The 18,692-nt window shown below is 41.2% G+C and overlaps 1 protein-coding gene across 1 annotated transcript; it reads right to left on the bottom strand.

The window, feature by feature from the left end:
* Positions 1 to 300: 300 nt before the first annotated feature.
* Positions 301 to 18,441, bottom strand: gna15.1 (guanine nucleotide binding protein (G protein), alpha 15 (Gq class), tandem duplicate 1). Its single transcript, XM_018728310.2, has 7 exons — positions 17,948 to 18,441; positions 11,459 to 11,643; positions 10,613 to 10,767; positions 6,836 to 6,964; positions 3,004 to 3,133; positions 2,484 to 2,637; positions 301 to 1,597 (listed from the first exon to the last, which is right to left on the bottom strand). The coding sequence occupies exons 1-7, from the start codon at positions 18,096 to 18,098 to the stop codon at positions 1,386 to 1,388; spliced, it is 1,116 nt and encodes a 371-aa protein (XP_018583826.1). The 5' UTR covers positions 18,099 to 18,441; the 3' UTR covers positions 301 to 1,385.
* Between the last annotated feature and the right edge of the window lie 251 nt (positions 18,442 to 18,692).

The following is an 18,692-nucleotide window of genomic DNA, read 5'->3' as shown; positions in this document are numbered from 1 at the left end:
GCAGTATTATCTAAAATACACACGATAAAACAGGAAACTCCATCTTAATGGTAACTGATATTATATTTTACAATAACTGAGTGTATAACTACCACAGAATAGACATCATGAATTACATTTCTCCAATACTATATATTAAAGTTTAATTTTGAGAACAGCAAACACTCCTTTCAAAGAAATCATAATTGCGTTATTGAAGGTATTCTGAAACTGTGTTTAGCTGTTGAACATTCTTGCATAACTGGATGCATATGCTCATTATAAATCAATATATGTGAACTCTTTAAATGCTTTTTTCCATAGGAAAGATGTTCAGAAAGGCCTATACTGCTTTAGTATTCAGCAGCTTGCCTCATTGCCCACTGCTAAATGCCCCAAACAAAAATGTCTCCATGACTACATGCTACACAGCGGCAGAGGTAAACCCTGCCCTTATGGTATATATTATAATTGTCATTTGGCAGCTCAGAATATTTGGAGGTCAGAAAGTAAAAAGAGAAGTTTGACGCAGACAACACTGCCACAAATATAGGGACAGGCAAAATGTTCATTGGAATATTTAAAACAACACATGTAAACAGATATTTTAAATGTTTCTAGATGTTCCAGTACATGCCCATGATGCATGGTTTTCATTTCAGCTGACCTTTATACTCCATTGTCAGTTGTCATAACACTACTTCTGTAGTATTAAAACAAAACTGCTAAAAAACACTTGCACTGTAAACTAACTGTTCAGTTCTTTCCAGTTGAATTTCAGTTTAAATTACTGACAAATTAGCAAATAAATTATGTGGTCAGTGGGCCTTGCTGGTCAACAGAACAGCTACAGATCACCCCAGAGTTTAACTGAGGAAAAGAAAACAAAGCTCAGTATTACTTTGTTTACAAAAATCCCAGCTATAACAGCTTGTGCAGTGTATTGTTTTCTAATATAGAGGTCAATGATCTTCCATCAGTGTGGAATTATCAAAGGATGCCTGCAAAGGTCAGAATCTACATACACTGCTCTTCTATGACGTTTCTCAGTTGCCCAGCATCGACAGCGGAATTATGAACGGGACACTCGCACCTACTTCTTAGCATACTGAAAATATGCAAATCCAAAGTGGGGTGCTGCTCAGGGTTAGGATCTCCACATCATGATTCATATCCAGAGGATCCAGAGGCACTATGTGTCGCAGAACAACCCTTGTCATAGGGCTGCTGTGTCTCCCTGCACTGCACTATAGCTGCTTGAGACCAGGTGTTCCCAGCCACCCCGAAGGACTCCCCATCATTAACGGATGGCACTGGTGAGCACTGCGTGGAGCAAAGAAAGAAATCCCCCTACAGTGGCTCTGTCTGCCCTTGAAGAGCATACGATCAAGTGTCTTCCATCATGTTCAAAGTAGGTAGTACTCCTCCAGAGACTTGATGAGCACCGTTTCTTTGACGTCGCTGAAGACCTTGCGGATGTTCTGAGTGTCTGTGGCACAGGTGAAGTGCGAGTACACCGCCTTGTTCTTCTCGTCCTTCCTCTTCTCCTTGTTCACTGCCTGCTGAATGTACATCATCTCTATGAACTCCATCGCAGCAAGTGCATCCTGTTTCTTTCCTGGAGAAAAAGAGATTGAGAGCAGTAACACACATGATGTGATGAATCTAGGTTAGAGAGAGGGAAACAAGGACAATGAAAAAGACGGAATGATGTGTCTGAGAAAAAGGCATGAAGTTCAGAGTGTGTATCCTGCGTGCGTGGGGATGCTGTGAAAATATAGAAACCAAAGAATATTTCAGATAAAATGTCCATGTCTCGTTGAACTGAGCACAAGTGTAGCTTTATCCTGTCCAGATTTTTTTTTGTACAAGTGGTGTGCACTGACAACTCAGTGTGCACAGGTAATCTCAGAGTGCTGCTTTATACTAGCTGGGACAAACTTGTCAGTTTACGGTTCAAAGTGTGGCTAAAAAATGCTTTTCCGGCCTTTTTCAAGGGAGAAATCAAGAGAAGGATCACAAAACAAGTCTTATAACCTATTCCACCTACAGTATAGTCAGCTGAAGGGTAACTAGTTCTCTTCCCTGAGAGGCATTGTGTTGTTGAGCAGAGCTGGGTATATTTGGTTGCTATGGGTAACGGGGGAGCAGATTAAGTGGAGCCGAGGGGTATGAGAGGCTCACAGGAGACAAAGCCCTCTCTCACAGCAGTGGAGTAAGATCATCTGAGTGGATGTCGGCATCCAGACAGAACCAACACCAGGTTAGCCGTTCTCAATCCCAGGAATCCCCCAAAAATTAAAGAAGAATAAAAAGATTACCAAACATCCCCAATAATAATGCCCTGTGTTTATTTTTGTCTGAGGTGAACTGGGACGGTTTTTAATATGTGGAAAGGGAAGCATCACCATTTTTCATTCTCAAAAAAACAATAAATAATTTAAAGCAAATTGATGCTGTCCCCTGAGGTCGCTGAGGGGCCCAACAGAGCCTGTCTGTGCTACCTGTGAAGCTGGGAAAGTATGTATGCAGGTGAGACGTCTGGATTTTTTCAGCCAAGATATCCTTCTTGTTGAGGAAGAGGATGACGGAGGCCCGTACAAACCAGGGGGAGTGTATGGTGGTGTAGAAGAGTGCCATGCTCTCCTCCATACGGTTCTAAAAGGGGATGAGAGTGCAAGAGAGGTTAATGAACAGAGAGAGAGATAGAAAAGTGGTGGCGAGAGATAAGCGACTTAGTGGATCCTGATGGGGTGGGGGGTGGTTGGAGAGATGAGAAGGACACAGAATAAGGGATGGACAGTCATGGAGGGAAGGAAACCGAAAGAAAACACAAATAAAAAGCAATGGATGGTCACAGGGGGAAGGACACTGGAAACTGAGGTATAAAGTGAATGAGACAAAAGTGACAAGCATATTTCAGCAATAGAAGCAAAATAAAATGTTAGCAGAGAATCGCAGAAGCACATGGAATATCCAGAGCCATTGGCAAGGCGGAGACTGACACTGGAGCCATGTTCTTACATCTGTCTCCTTCTCTTCCAGAACTTGGTCGTATTCACTGAGGGAGGCCAAGAAGATGAGCGAGGTAACGTTCTCGAAGCAGTGGATCCACTTCCGACGCTCTGACTTCTGCCCACCTACATCCACGATCCTGTTCAGTGGGAAAGCGATGAGTAGTTCAAAAAAGCAGACTGGGGAGGGAAAGGCAGTGGCGTCACTAGGGTTGGTGTCATCCAGTCCTCATGGTATCACCAGTCCTTAGTAATGTTTTTGTACTAATGTTACTCGTAAATTGTAATTCCTCTATATCACTGATTTTAATGGCAATAGTAGTGGCATAAACAACTAGCAAAATTAAAATTACACCTTTAAATTACAATATACGCACAGCCTAATATATTTCCATTTACATATAGTTTCGTGTGGTTAAAGTGAAAATTCAGAAAGAAAACAACAGAATTCAAAGTAAAAACGTTTAGGAAGTACTTCTAAATTATGTTAATTGTAACGTTATTGATATAGGTTCACAAATACTAATTAATACCACAGTATTGTAGGTAGAACACCAGATAACGTGACAAAATTAACGAATTATAAAAACAGCAGCAGCGGCAACGGAAACAGGAGCACGTGCTTGTAGCGCGTGCGGACAAAACCACGTGATTCGAAGCGTCGCTGTAATTGGGTAATAATGAGAGCTCTGAGCGGAGCGCATTAGAAGGTTCGAAAAGTAAAAGAGCGCAGAGTTTTATCCTTGTAGGTACATTGATACATGTAAACTGGGCTTTATTACAAACAATGCTTTTGTTTATTTATTTATTTATTTTTATTTTTATAGAGCACTCTTCTCACGCAGTGACACAGAGCGCTTTAACTCAGGCATAAAGCAAGAAAAATTGATACAAAGAAGACAGTCAACTAATGGCTACCATAATGAAGAACTTATTATAGAGCTATAAGCATACCTACTGGCCCAACGGGGAAAGGAACAAAAACTCCCGCCTGAAGGTTGAGGGAGAGAAAAACCTCTGGGGGTCCACGGGCCAGTGGTTACCCACCCCTCCTGGGCATTCTAGAAAGTAACAATTTGTAGGCCAGTGTGTAACAAGTAATAATGATAATGTGGGTAAATGGCATCTTGGATCCCCAGCTCGGCATGGAATGTCTCAATCTTTGTTCTCACAACTAACTACAGCGATATTTTTACTAAAAAAAAAAAACATACTTTTCTGCTGAAACACTACACAAACATTTAATAGACAGTCATTTTGGTGTCACCCTCTGTGATGGTGTCACTCGGTGTGGTCTGCACCCCCCTAGTGACTCCATTGGGACAAGGCCTCTTAAAAATACTAAACACGCAATAAACTTTACAGGACTTGATATTACAGAATACAAAATAACCAAAGGCAACTATTGCAACAACTGTTACTCGTCCTCATCCTTTATCTTTTAATTTTGTTGCTTATATAATCTGAACACTGTAGATTACATGTCTACAAGTAACATTAGATACTGTACATAACCTTTGAATAGAAATGAATAGAAATATCCAGTATTAGCCAAAGCATGTGGGTATGGGAATGAGTTATTTTACACAACCTACTGAATCCATACCAATAAAAAAAATTTCACCCATTTCCCCACAAACTGAGAAAAGATATTTGCCATCACATTTTTCTCAGAGTTGACATTGTTACATCCCTTATGGCAAGCAAAATTAGGTATTATATATTGTCTGCATAATAAAATACAGATGGAAGATTTCATTTCCCTACAATAACTACTTTTATAAGCTGAGTTTATGATAGCAGAATGTGTATAGAATCAGATATCAGGGACAAATTATACTGCCGTCCTGTAAAATATACTGCAAGCTTTCTTAAATTATGTCCTGCAGATGAGCCACTTTAGCAGGAACAAGCCAGACCGAAAGGATATTTAATTCTTTGTGTGCTCTGCAATGTTCGTACAGTAAATTACAGGAAGGCCACGTATAGTATTTCTACACCTTCACACTGCACAGTCCACTCAATCAAATGTTCATGATTTCTGCTCTATGTTCAACTGAATATAACTACAAAAATACGCACAATTTTTTAAAAAAGGTATTGCATTTGAATTAAGTCTTTATATGAATGTTATTATTTACAACTATTATATGTTTTCAGATACATTAAACATTGCGACTGGCAATAAGCTATTACAGAGAAATATATGGGACTTGTGATTAGGGCTTCTATTCTGTTCTATGCAACTCTTAGTTACTGTCAACATTTATGAAATATGTTATGACTATTTTTCTCCCGGAGGGGTGCGGTGGCACAGCAGGTTCCACCGGGTCCTGCTCTCCGGTGGGTCTGGGGTTCGAGTCCTGCTTGGGGTGCCCTGTGGCAGACTGGCATCCTGTCCTAGGTGTGTCCCCTCCCCCTTCCAGCCTTGTCCCCTGTGTTGCCGGGTTAGGCTCTGGCTTGCTGCGACTGCCCTCGCCCCCACCGCTAGGGACAAGTGGCTTCAGCCTGCGTGTATATTCTTATCCTTATCATGGGTACACTATACATCCTGCTCTCATCCAAATAATCTTGATTTGTGCTGCAGCAATGCTTTCCAGCAGACTTCCTTTCCATTCTTGTGACTTTTTAGCAGTTCTTAGTGACCTATTTTTTTCAAATTCACCATATTTCACACAAGGTAGTAAAAGTAAAGTTTTTAATTTTTATATTTCTAATTTGTATTTCAGTTCATGTCTCTACAGGAAAACATATGATCTCACAGAGGACTAAGTTCAATCATAATTCAGTATTGTATCATGCAGACATTTTTCAGTTGGGGGGTATCTGACAGAGCACACACACACACACACACACACACACACACACACACACACACACACACACACACACACACACACACGAAGAGCAAGTTGCCCTTTATCAATTACAGAATAATGATTGTGACAGTAAACGTGGAGGGTCCCTTGTCCTGATGAGGCAGCCGGCCAGGTTTCTTAATTAGCTGACAGCATCAGCGATGGTTCAGTTAGTGCTGGCAACCACCCCCCATGAGCCCACCCGTGTGTGTGTGACTGCTCTCTCCCCTCCTGCTGTCAGACGTCAGACCTGTTTTTCACAGTTGGTCTTCACAGATTCTCAGGCACTAGGAGCCAGAAGAGGAATTCATTACAGTATCATACATAAACAGAATAGTCCAGGAACTGTCGGGCTTGAGTTTCTTTTCGGGTTGGATATAAAGAAAGAAATTAGAATCGCAAGTCTCTCATTAATTAAGTAAGAGGCCTGTTAAGGCAAAACAAAAATGTCCTTGATTATATTTTTAACTAAATCTAGATCACACATTATGTAGATTTTATAAATGTCAGGAATGAGCTCTGTAGCACTGCACAAGATCTAGCTTAACAGAACCATTCTACTGTACATTTACATAGCAGAGTAAATTTTAGTGGAGCAGTTCATGGTAAGTACCTTGCTCAAGGGTACTATAGCAGGAGGTGGGATTCAAACCTTGGTTCTTTGAACACAATGCAGTACCTCTAACCACTACACCACCTGCTGCCCATTAATAACACTAACAACAAGAACAATAACAGTAAAAACTAACAAAACACAAATGACTCCAGTACTAGCAGAATGTTAAATATATTTGCTAGAATATATTTGTGCAACTAATGTACATAAATGACATACAAACGGTTCTGGGACAAAAAATTGCAATTACAGTATTCTGGTTGTTATATCTGGACATGTGGATATTGTGTGAGCTGTAATGAGGTATAAGCCATAGGGTGAGAGAGTGACTGTAACCTGCATTCTGGAGCGTGTGAAATTAAATTTACCTGAGGGAGATCTTCTCCACGGTGAATGAGTAGTCATTGATGCCTGTCGTGGGAAATCGAACACGGAGCACATCCTGAGCAGTTGGAATGTAGCCTGGAGTTGCTATGCGTTCCAAATTAGTCATGAAGCTGGCAAGGGAAAGGGTTGTTGTAAATCAATTAATTGCCCTTGGGGAATTTAACACCTTCCCATTCAGGTGACACTTTGCAAAGTGCATAATGTCAAAAGTGTAGGATGGGGCCTCGTGTGATTATTTTAAGCACTCACACCTAAATATGATAGCTAGTAAGAATGGTGTTATTATGACTAGCGATACTGTTGCATTCAAATCATAATATAAATGGAAAGAAAAAGACAGAATTATTTTGACCATACTTCCAACTTTTTCAAAATACGGGCTTTTTGTACTGTGTTGGGTCATATATTTGTAGTTAACCATCCTCAACATTAAATGATACTGTAACTCCTAAGCAGTCTTTTCAAAATAAACATAAGACACAGAGAGAGAAGGAAATAAACAAAACTAGTCTTCTGTGGTTCTTATAGGATGAACAGCTGTATCAAGTCATGAAGATGAATAAATTTGTCTTCACTCTTTTAATTAATTGAGCAATAGCTACTCTACTGGATTAATATCGCTAACTGGAACATTTCACTATGCTTGGTGTTTAGCATACTCAGCCGGTTCTGAGACAGACACAAGAAAACGTACTAGAAAATTCCACCCTCCAGGCCGTCTGAGAATAGCCGAGATGGGAAAGTGTCATTTATTAGGACCTGTTTCCACCTTCTGGATCTGCTCAGTACTGCAGGAATTGGAGAAGACTGGTCGCACTGGGATGTGCAGATCTTTACTTGATGATTGTTCCTAAGAACGTACATGCTGCCCAAACAAAGAGAATTGCTCATATACAGATACACCATGCAGAATCTATCCGTTACATTAATCTATAGCCCAGTCTGCTGAAATACAAAGCAAATAGGAGGGTGGCACTGTGAGTAGCACTGCTATCTCACAACACCTGGGTGGTGCAAGAGGACATGGGTTTGATCCCTGCTTAGTCTGTGTGGAATTTGCATGTTCTCCCCATGTTTGCATGGGTTTCCTCCCACAGTCTAAAGGCATGCTGTTCAGGTTCCTCCATAGTGTGTGAGTGACAGAGAGAGTGTGTGTGTGTGTTACACTGATGTATGGATGAGTGACCCAGTGTAAGTAGTGTATCTAGCAGTGTAAGTCACCTTGGTGAATAAGGTGTGTGGGCTCATAACACTACAGAGAGTTCATTAGAAGCTGCTTTGAAGAAAAGTGTCTGCTTAATAAATAAATGTAAATTCCACTCATCTGTGTACATGCATAATAAAACTGAAATTGCCAGTGGCAGCATCAAGGAAGTGCACCAGAGTGAAACTTCGTAGTTTATAAATGTTTACAGTTAAACAATACCTTCTGTTGGTGTTTCCAGTTTGATTACATTCTTTCTTTGTTTTACACCTGACAGAAGCTTCCACACATTTTTCAGCCTTCACACTTCACTAAAACTATGTAATTCATAGCTTTTTCTACTGCTGTCCCAGGCTACTGTTACGATCTGTGCTTTTAGAAGGCGGCAATATTAAAGGCTGTCTTCTTAAAGTGAGAAGTGTCCAGGTCTATCAGAGCTTTGCCCTGTTGCTCGCCTGCATTTCTACAAACTTTCAGCAATTTTTGAAAACATACATGCCATAATATAAATATAGATGTTGCAGAGCTGTTACTTCAGTTCGACTTCTTGATCACAAAACGGCAAATCAAAAACTTTCCTATTTGTAAAATAATTGTTTCTTCAAAGAATATTTTACCTGTTTTTGCCCTTAACACAAAATATTGTAATAATTAACCAAAAAAGACTGAATTCTAATTATTGAAAAGATTATCTCTGCACAATACCAAACCAGCATTGTGAGAGGCGGGTAGTTGTTCAGCAGCTTCGTTATTCTGATTCAGGGTGGTGCAGGCCATACACACTTTGACACACTTTGTAAGAAAAACATTAAAAAAGAAACACAGTAACCCCTGAGGGAGACCCATAACTGAGAGAACAGCAGATATCTTTACTATAAACCAGCAGTTTAAGCCACTTTAACTTCTGTGATCCACCCCTTTCCTGAACCTGTTAGATGTGTGTGTTCAGCAACAGTAACAGCATGAAATCTATAGATTACATACAGCTACATTACTGCAGGTTGGTGTGACCCATAGACACACCATGCATGTTTCCTGGTTCACATGGTGCATGCAGTCATTGTTTGGGGTGTGTATGAAAATATATGTATATTTTATATACAGACACCCCTCGACTTACGCAACTAGACCATTTTTTCAACCCCTTACATAAGTCAAAAGTTATGTATGTCAGATTCCCCCTCGCCCCCACCATTCAACAGCATCACACGCTCCTTTATACGTGCAGCATCCTTCGCTATCGTATTTATAGTCGATAGAGCTAAACCTGGTTCCTGTGCTATAGACCATAATTTTTGTCCACCTTCATGCTTCCTTAATATTTTCAATTTCATCTCCAAATCGATTGCTGTACGCATACGAGACGGTTCTTGTTTTCCTTCAAGTGCACGTTTACCACCAGGCATATTGAATAATGAAAAGGGTAGAAAATATGTGAAAAAAGCCTACACTACACTAAATATCACTACCACTACACTAAGGAGAGGAGATACGTTCACGAGTCAAAACACTCGGGACCTGGGAAGATCCAGCTTCCTGCCTTATCTGCTTACGCTGATTTGCGCTTAACGTACAGGTAGTCCCCGACTTATGATGGGGTTAAGTTCCGCGAAACCCATTGTAAGTTGAAAATATCGTAAGTAGAAGATGCATTTAATACACCTAACCTACCGAACATCATAGCCTAGTAGCATACGTGTGACGGCCATTACGGGCTTGCCGCCTTCATGCTGGGCAGTTATCTTAAGTTTCTCCACAACAGTAATTAACTTCCTCTTTTTCATCTCACCAGTAACAGGAGACACAGATGGGTATTTCTGTGACATAACGGATGCATAAAACACAACATAGATACAGGGGGTATCCAGAAAAGCTCTGGCAACACAGAACACTGTAGAGTATTGGTTGTATACACAAGCGACCCCATGGCAGACTGGGAGATGCGGATCACTGCCGCTGCCCAGCATCACGAGAGAGTATCGTACTGCATATCACTTGCCTGGGAAAAAAATCTAAATTCTAAATTCAAAGTATGGTTTCTACTGAATGTCTCTTGCTATCGCACCATCATAAAGTCGAAAAATCATAAGTTGGACCATCATAAATCAAGAAGCATCTGTATTTCAGATGTTTTGCGTAAAATAAAAGCAATATCTGTGAATACTGTGTATGCCGGGAATTTTTTAACGGAAATCCGGATTTACGTAAGTCAAATTTACATAAGTGGAGGGGTGTCTGTACTAGATATTAACAATGGACAAAAATCTCTTGTTAACATCGCAGTCCATGTTTTTTTCGAATGATATATTTACTGTCGGCTTTCATGATTTACTTATTTGCCTTGTTGACCTTTGAATTAAGACATGAACATAACCTCAAAACTGCATTCAATGTTTGTCTTAGAGCTGTGCGTGATGCTTTAAAAAAGGAGGATATAGAATATAAACGGTTTTGCACATTAATAAACATTTGAGAATTAGTGAGGAATTTTGTAACTTGACCGTGTCATGATAGCAAGAACGTGAGCAGCAGAAAGGCAGAATGGCTCACTTACTACTCAGTGGAGTCCAGCAGCTGGTACTCCCGCCGGCGGATGTAGCACTGTCTGATGCCATGATCAGCCCACAGACGCTGGATAGCTTCAACGTAGCAGTGCTCCAGCTGGGTGACCTGCAGGGTGTCCACTTCCTGGACTTTCTTAGCTAACAACTGGAAAATGGAAGAGAGGAGCATTCAGAGTCTCGGCCGTGCTCACACACAACCCCAGAGATCGGGGAGACTATTGGCAAGTTTTATCTTATCTCTCAAACATTTTACCTAATTGAAGGCTTGAATGGATGTTTCTTGCTGAGAACAGCTAGCTGGTTATTTATAATCATACAAGTTTTGAAAAATATAATGAAATAAAATGGAACAACTTGCATTCGCGACAAATCATTTCATCCGATTTGACCCTTTTATGGCAGGTATGGCTCTCGCACACTTCTGGGGAATTTCATTGAAGAAGAGAATGTTCTACTAGTGTGGTTTCTATGGCTTTATTATAATTTGATAAAATCACTGACCGTCACAGATAGAAAAATAATGCTGTTCATTTATTCAACCATTTCCTGCCATCATAGAACTCGGGGTGACCGATAAACTGACTTTCTTTTCCAAGCACAATTAAAAGGTGAAATGTCCTATAAGCAAAACAGTAGCTATGGCAAAACACAAAAAAAATCTCAAGCTGGATCACTTCCTGGTGTGTCTTCACAAAGCAAACAAATCCAGAACTGCAAGACCTTATCAACGCCGCCGAGATGTTAATTCTATGTTGATACACTGTAGAAAACAACAGCAGCCACATGCAAAGGTGCATACGCTTCCATGCGAGCCTCGGTAGTCTCTAGGGTCCCACCTCATTCTCGGGGTTAGTGTAAGGGATCCTGAGCGTGACCATGGCATTGGTCATAGATTTTATAGAAGTGAAGATATTCTGGAAGATCAGCTTAGCAAAGGACCGGCGTTCATCCTCAGAGAACCCGTTGCCATGGATTATCCTCATTTGTCTGATGAAAGTAGTCTTCCCGCTCTCACCTGTGCCTAAAGACATTGAGTGAAAACATATCAGCAGGTAATACTGAGAAAGAAATAAAAGCTGTAATATAATAGGCATGGTGAATTAAAAGGGTAAATGAAACAGGGGAACAAAAAGGAAGCTCAGATTTTTTTATCTTCAAATTACTTTACAGCACAATTGCACCTCCTCACCCGGGATATGAGCTCACTGTTAAATGAAGAGTCCTTTACAAGAAAAACATTTAATGGGTAACACATTCAGACTGTCAAACATCTCAGCCAGGAAGCCATGCTATACAGTCACTGTGGTATTTTTAAGCACGAAGGATGCAGAGAATATAGCTCAATCAATAGTGTTGTGAGATCGAAACAGCGTTCATCTTGTGTGTGTATGTGTGTGTGTTTTCTTTTTTTGTTACGCTCATATTATTGCAAACACAAACACTAGGGTTTTCTAAGGAGCTCACAACCTGTGTAAACCCAACCATCTGGCAGCATCAACTGCTCATTATTTCCCCAGCTATAAAGATAAACTCAGAGTTCGCGTTTACATCTAAAGCAGTTCCTGGTACTGTGGTCTGCTTGCTGCGCACTTTCATATTGGAACATTGATATCACTCTCCGCAAATTTATTCTATGATACATGGACAGATCTCTATTTATCTCTCTTTTCTCTAACAAACTTCACGAAACATTGCTGAAAGCTGAACAAAAAATGAATGCATTGCATAACGTTGCACCACACAACAACAGTGAAGAACACATTCTTATTCTAGAGGTGCCCTCTTTGCAACAAATAGAGCTCATCTAAAATCACACTTGTTTTGCTGATGATCCTGAACTTTACAGCAAAATCCAATATATCCAAACTATTAATTTATTACAAAATCGAACAATGTATTACAGCAAAATCCAACATATTTATTACATATAAAAGTGAACCTAAGACACAGTCTTTCAATGTCAGTCTCATAGCAAAAGTTTGCAAGGGAATTATAGTTCAAAGTATATACCACAAAAATATTTTTAAAAAATTAATGAACATGACTGTAGAAGCACAAATATAATTTTAAACAGACAAGGAAGTTGCATAGTTATGTATCAGATTCATTTCTCAGCAACACATGGTGAAGATATGGCACAAATGATATGCAACAGTATCCATCAGCATGTCATATTCATAAGACAACACAATAACGTGACACAATGACTGAGACCTCTAACACATCACTTCAGATGAGCCAAAACTGCCGCTCCCTCTTCTCGCGCTGCACACATAGTCAAAGATCCATTTCCTGACCTCTTCCAAAACATCACAGACAAAACAGTGGAGCTGAAACTTCTCACCAAAACAGAAAAAACAAGATTTACCTGCCTTAGCCAGGCTCTCACAATGTGTGTTAAATCTGTTCTGATAATTATTAATTATGATCATTTCATTAAACGACTCTTGACAGAGTACATGATTTTTTTCTCTCTCTGCAGTTGTTGGAGACAGTAGCCAAAACATATTTTTGAATTAATTACCTGCTGTAATGTGATTTATCTTAAACTATCATAAAGGGCATTATGGTTTCTGACATCACATGAATTGTTTGAATGACTTATGTGCTACAAGACAAAGAGGGTTGACACATGTATAAACACGGGTGTTTCCAATGAGTTTTCATCACACACATAATTCCTAAACCATATTTCTCAACTTAAGCCTTACACTGATTTTGATGAATTTTGCTCAGAGGCTGAAAGCTAAAGCTTTCAGAAATTAAATAAATCAGTGCCAAATATTTAATGTGTGCATTACTCCACTGATATTGTTGCTGTTTAAGGTAATTTAAGGCAAGATAAATGTTGCTCTATACTTGCGCATATAGTTAGTAACCACAAAATGAAAAAACACAGGGTACAGCATAAAACATCCATCACTGAAGGAACACTCTTATGCAGTTTACACTTTTTTAAGTTTTCAAAATGTATATCTGGCATTTTTTTTTAGTTTACAAAACTGTAGCTGAGGTAGCTTAATGGGGATGACATTTTGTAGACTACTTGTTAATTGGTGTGTGTTCAGCCACATTTTCGCGAATTATGGGTATTTAGTGTGGATTTTGGGTTAAGGAATATAGCTACTGCATATAACACATATACATTTGTATTAACTTAAGTTTCAAAATACATGAGAGTACCTCAGATCAGTGCTTCCCCACCATGCTTTCTTTGAGGTCGTTTTTTAAAATTTTCTAAAAATCTATCTTGTGTTTGTACGCAATCCTGTTTAATTTAGGTGCCAAAAACTGTGACATTTAAATATGCCTGACTAATTAATTAATGAGTAAACTCAGTACTGTAATTACTTAAAATTTACAAATTAATAAATTGTTGAAAACCATTAAAGAAAGTGAATATTCATGTGTACAGGTAGATCCATGTAGGTCATGAAGACACACACACACATCTTCTGAACCGCTTGTCCCATACGGGGTCGCGGGGAACCGGAGCCTAACCCGGCAACTCAGGGCATAAGGCCAGAGGTCATGAAGACATATAAAAGCAAAATAATATAGAATATTTTAAGACCTTAAATAACCTGCTATACTTTTGAAAAATAACTATTGATATCTAGATCAACCATCTGCAATAAATTCATCATCCCTCGTTAATAAATAGGTTGATCGCGGCAAAAACAAAAATAGCTATAGAAAACTGTAGCTACCTGCTATAGTACGCCAAACTAGATATAGTGTAGTTATATCCTACAGTGCCCTGCTCAAGGATCATTTAAAGTGTATTCTGAACTGGAAGGAAAAGGAAAAAAAAGCACAGAAATTCAATTAATATCTCAGACAATGAGAAAAGAATAATTTCACAAGAATTTCTGTGTGCTATATGGTTGCTGGCAGAATTTCAGTATTTAATAAAAAAAAAAAACATTCTAAGGAGAACTGTACTGTTTACTGCTTCTTTCTTTTTATGAATGTCCATTTTTTAAAAAAAAAAAAAAACAGCTCCATAGATTGTGGTTTATACTCTTGACCTGTTTTTTGCAGGTAAATATTTGTCTACAGCTGTTTGGGTTTGGCACAGACGGCAGTCAGGTGGAAAACAGCCTCTGCTCTCTCAGAGGGCCTCAGGCCAGAACCACGGAGCAGTTAACTCCTCACTGGTTGGGTGCCTGGAACCAGTACACGCAATATTTCCAGAAAGCAACTGCAGCAACACAAAGTGTGAAGTTCACCAGGTTTAAAATATGCTTTATGTTTGAGACAACACAGTATTTCATTTGACTCCTTAATACACTTTCTTGTACTTCAGCTGCATGAGAGATCGTTATTACAATTAAATGTATGTAGCTGATACCCCTGACTACCCTGGACAGTACTGGATACCCCTGAACAATTTTTACTGGAGCAATTACACTAGTAAAAATTGTCCAGCTGAATAAATCATTGCAAAAAGTTGCTTAACTCCCACTGTAAGTTACCGTAGTCAGGAGTACGTACCTTGATCAAAGGTACAACAACAGGAGAAGGATTCACATTAGGGGCCTTCAGTCTGAAAGAGGACTTCTCCAATCACTACCACTCTTTGCATCAGAAAGAGCCTTTTAGCAAAATCCCAGTTACATCACCCGGTGATCTTACATCCATCCATCCATATTCTTGGCCGCTTAGTCTGCCTAGGGTCGTGGTGGCAACAGGGAGAAAGGCATTGCACCCGACCCCCATGCTGGACCTTGCGGGTGGTGGGCCCACATGGCCCCTCCATGTTGCCTTCTCGGGCTGAGCCCAGTCAGGTTATGTGGATTACCCGGCTACCAGGTGCTTACCTAGGAACACTACCCCAAGACCTGGCTCCATGGGTAGGTCTCGGTGACCCTACTCCGGGCAGGGTAAATGTTGTCTTGTCTACTTTTCTCATGGGGGTTTTTGGATCGTGTTACTCTGGATCTTCATTCCAAACCTGTTCACCTTGGGAGACCCTACCAGGAGCATACTGCTCCCGACGATATAGCTCTGGAGATGCCTAGATCACGCAAGCCCTTCCACCATGACAAGGCCCCGATCCAGGAAGGGAGATCTTACATAATAAATAAAATAATGGTTTCACTCACCAGAAGCATAACTGACATACAGACGGTCCCCAACTTACGATGGGGTAACGTTCCGAGAAACCCAGTCGAAAATATCGTAAGTCGAAAATGCATTTAATAGACCTAACCTACCGAACATCATAGCCTAGTAGCATACATGTGATGGCCATTACGGGCTTGCCGCCTTCATGCTGGGCAATTATCTTGAGTTTCTCCACAACAGTAATTACCTTCCTCTTTTTCATCTCACCAGTAACAGGAGACACAGATGGGCGTTTCGTAGACATGATGGATGCACAAAACACAACATAGATACAGGGGAGTATCCAAAACAACACCGGCAACACAGAATACTGTAGAGTATTGGTTGTAAAAACTAGCGACCATGTGGCAGACTGGGAGATGCGGATCGCTGCCGCTCCCCAACATCACAACAGAGTATCGTACTGCATATCGCTTGCCTGGGAAAAAAAAATCAAAATTCAAAGTATGGTTTCTACTGAATGCGTATCACTATCACACCATTGTAAAATCATAAGTCGGACCATCATAACTCGAGGACCGTCTGTATATGCTTGTGACCTTAGGGTTACCTCTGACTGTCCCAGTGATCTCTTATTCACTGGCTCCACATTCATTCAGAACACACTATGCAGACCTGTGGACTGTAGCTAATGAATTACTCACTGTTCAGGTTAACCAGAAGTCAGGTGTTTCTTACCATAAACCACATCTTCTCATCACACACATTAAAGCACATTCTCAAGTTCTTTGGCAAGGAAAGACATAGTTTACATCACCGTTTCATCCTATTCACCTGGTTTACTTCATCAGTTGTGGAATTTTTTTTAACCTTTCTCCATACCACAGTTAGCATAATGGTTAGAGATGTCACCTTATACTTCAAGCACCCAGGTTTGAATCTCACCTCTTGCTGTAGTACCCTTGATCAATGGTTCTTACCCTGAATTACTCCAGTAAACATTACCCAGCTGTATAAATCTCCTTCTGTTGATGGATTGCAGTTTTGTTTACTCAGAGGTGTGTCACTTTGGAGAAAATCATCTGCCAAATGGATAACTGCAAATAGGTAAATCATTGCACCTTAGCACTGAAGATTAGTTCAAAGAAAAGCACCACATCAATAAATTGCATTGAGTATTAATTTTAATTGTATTAGCTTTTTAGATTAAGATCAATGTATGGACATCTCATATGTCATTGACAGTGTTGTCAATGAAAGATGAATGTCTTTTTTGTCATGCTCCATAGGTGTAACAAAGGTGTGAGAGAATGTGCCCCCCCCATGTTCAATGCAGTCTAATGTGCCCCCCAGTGACTGTATATAACTACACTGAGTAGTGGTGATGACATTTCTTTGGCCCCCTAGTAGCCGACCTAATTCAGACCCATGGCACAGCACTGCACTGGGACACCTACAGAAGCACTAAAGTTCCCCAGCCTTCACACAGAATTCTTTCTTGGCAGTGATGAAGCGCAATTACATGTTCAAATTAAACATTAATGAAGTAGGGTGGAACAGTGGAGCAGAATGTAGCAATGGCGCCTCATAGCTTCTGCACTGTACGTTTGGATGTGGGTTCGAATCTGGCTTGGCCTGTGTGAAATTTGCATGTGGAACAGTTTCCTCTCACAGTTCAAAGGCACATGTTTCAAGTGGTGACTAAGCATGTGTGTGAGATGGACTGCGGTCCCATCCTGAGTGTAACCCTGCCTCATGCCCTATAATTCCATGCACTCCCGTGTTTTCAGGGCTAAGGACGAACAGTACTGGTTTTCCAGTGGCTTCTTCTGTCCATGTCCTGGGGGGTTCAAGCACTGAGAAACATACGAACTTCGCTCAATGCCCAATCCTAACAAATCGGCTCACGAGCTGTGAGACAGACCTACGACGACCGACCCGCTGCGCCACCGTGCCCCCATTACCCATTTAGCTGAGTCATTTTTCAAGGAGCACCTTGCTCAGTGGTACGACGGGGAAGAGGGATTCGAACCTGCGTCAGCAGCTGAAACCACCACGCCACCTGGTCATTGATCGTGAACAAATGATGAATAAATCAAGCTGTTACGGCTAATAATGAAGCGACTCGAGACTCGCTGGAGTGGTGAATGATGATGGTGACAACACGTTTCTCTCTAGGCATGCATGGCACGCAAACACACACGGCGCACAGAAACACACAAGCAGCACGAGCGCGCGCGCGCACGCGGACTCACCGAGCAGTAGGATTTTGATCTCCCGGCGATCCCTCCTCTTCTGCTCCTGCAGGATCCTCTTGATCTCCCTGTCCACGGCGATGGTGTTGCGCTCCTCCTCGGAGAGGCAGCACACGCAGGTGCGGTAGCACCAGCGCCAGCAGCCCTCCATCGCGCCCGCGCGCTCCGAGCGCAGCCGCGCGCCTGCTACTTCATCCGCGAAGACGCTCCGAAATCGGCCACGAGGAGAAAGTTGCGCGGCAGTTTCTCCGTTCGGTCCTCAGGTACCTCCGCTCCAGCGCGGCTTTCACACTTTGGCAGTGCCCTGAGAAGTGTAACGAATAAAGAGGGAACATCCAACTCGTCCCTGACTGTCCAGGACGGAGGAGGATGAGCTGATGAGTAGATGAGCGGATGACCTGATGAGTAGATAAGATGATGAGCTGATGACTAGATGAGTCGATGAGTAGAGGAGCTGCAGCAAAGAGCCTCAATCTGAGTCCCAGCGTAGTTCTTCGGAGGCAGTAACACTCCTGTATCGCCTTCTTCAAGGCCCTAGCAGGTACTAATACACACACACACACTTGACTTGAGCAGGCTGAGGGACACAGCCAGAGGAAGGCAGGGTTCAAATCCTCGTCCCGCACGTGCGAGTGTGACCAGATCCCAGCGCTGTCGCACGCTTTCCAAGAAAACCCGAATCACAGCGTGTGACAGGGAGCCCTGGCTTGCTCGTGTGAGACCTCCGTGGACACACACCTGGGTG

Source organism: Scleropages formosus, chromosome 9 (genome assembly GCF_900964775.1).
Source record: "Scleropages formosus chromosome 9, fSclFor1.1, whole genome shotgun sequence".
Lineage (NCBI taxonomy): Eukaryota > Metazoa > Chordata > Actinopteri > Osteoglossiformes > Osteoglossidae > Scleropages > Scleropages formosus.
Note: the sequence above shows the minus strand (reverse complement) of the source record. Positions and strands in the feature narration are given on the sequence as shown.

Bases quoted from the DNA above. Each gene is read 5' to 3' on its own strand.
- gna15.1 (XM_018728310.2), bottom strand. From the start codon at position 18,098: ATGGAGGGCTGCTGGCGCTGGTGCTACCGCACCTGCGTGTGCTGCCTC. The intron at 10,768-11,458 runs GTGGGACCCTAG...TCCATTTTCCAG, and splicing joins ACACTAACCCCGAGAATGAG to TTGTTAGCTAAGAAAGTCCA. The intron at 6,965-10,612 runs GTAAGTGAGCCA...TTCCCTTGCCAG, and splicing joins CTGCTGGACTCCACTGAGTA to CTTCATGACTAATTTGGAAC.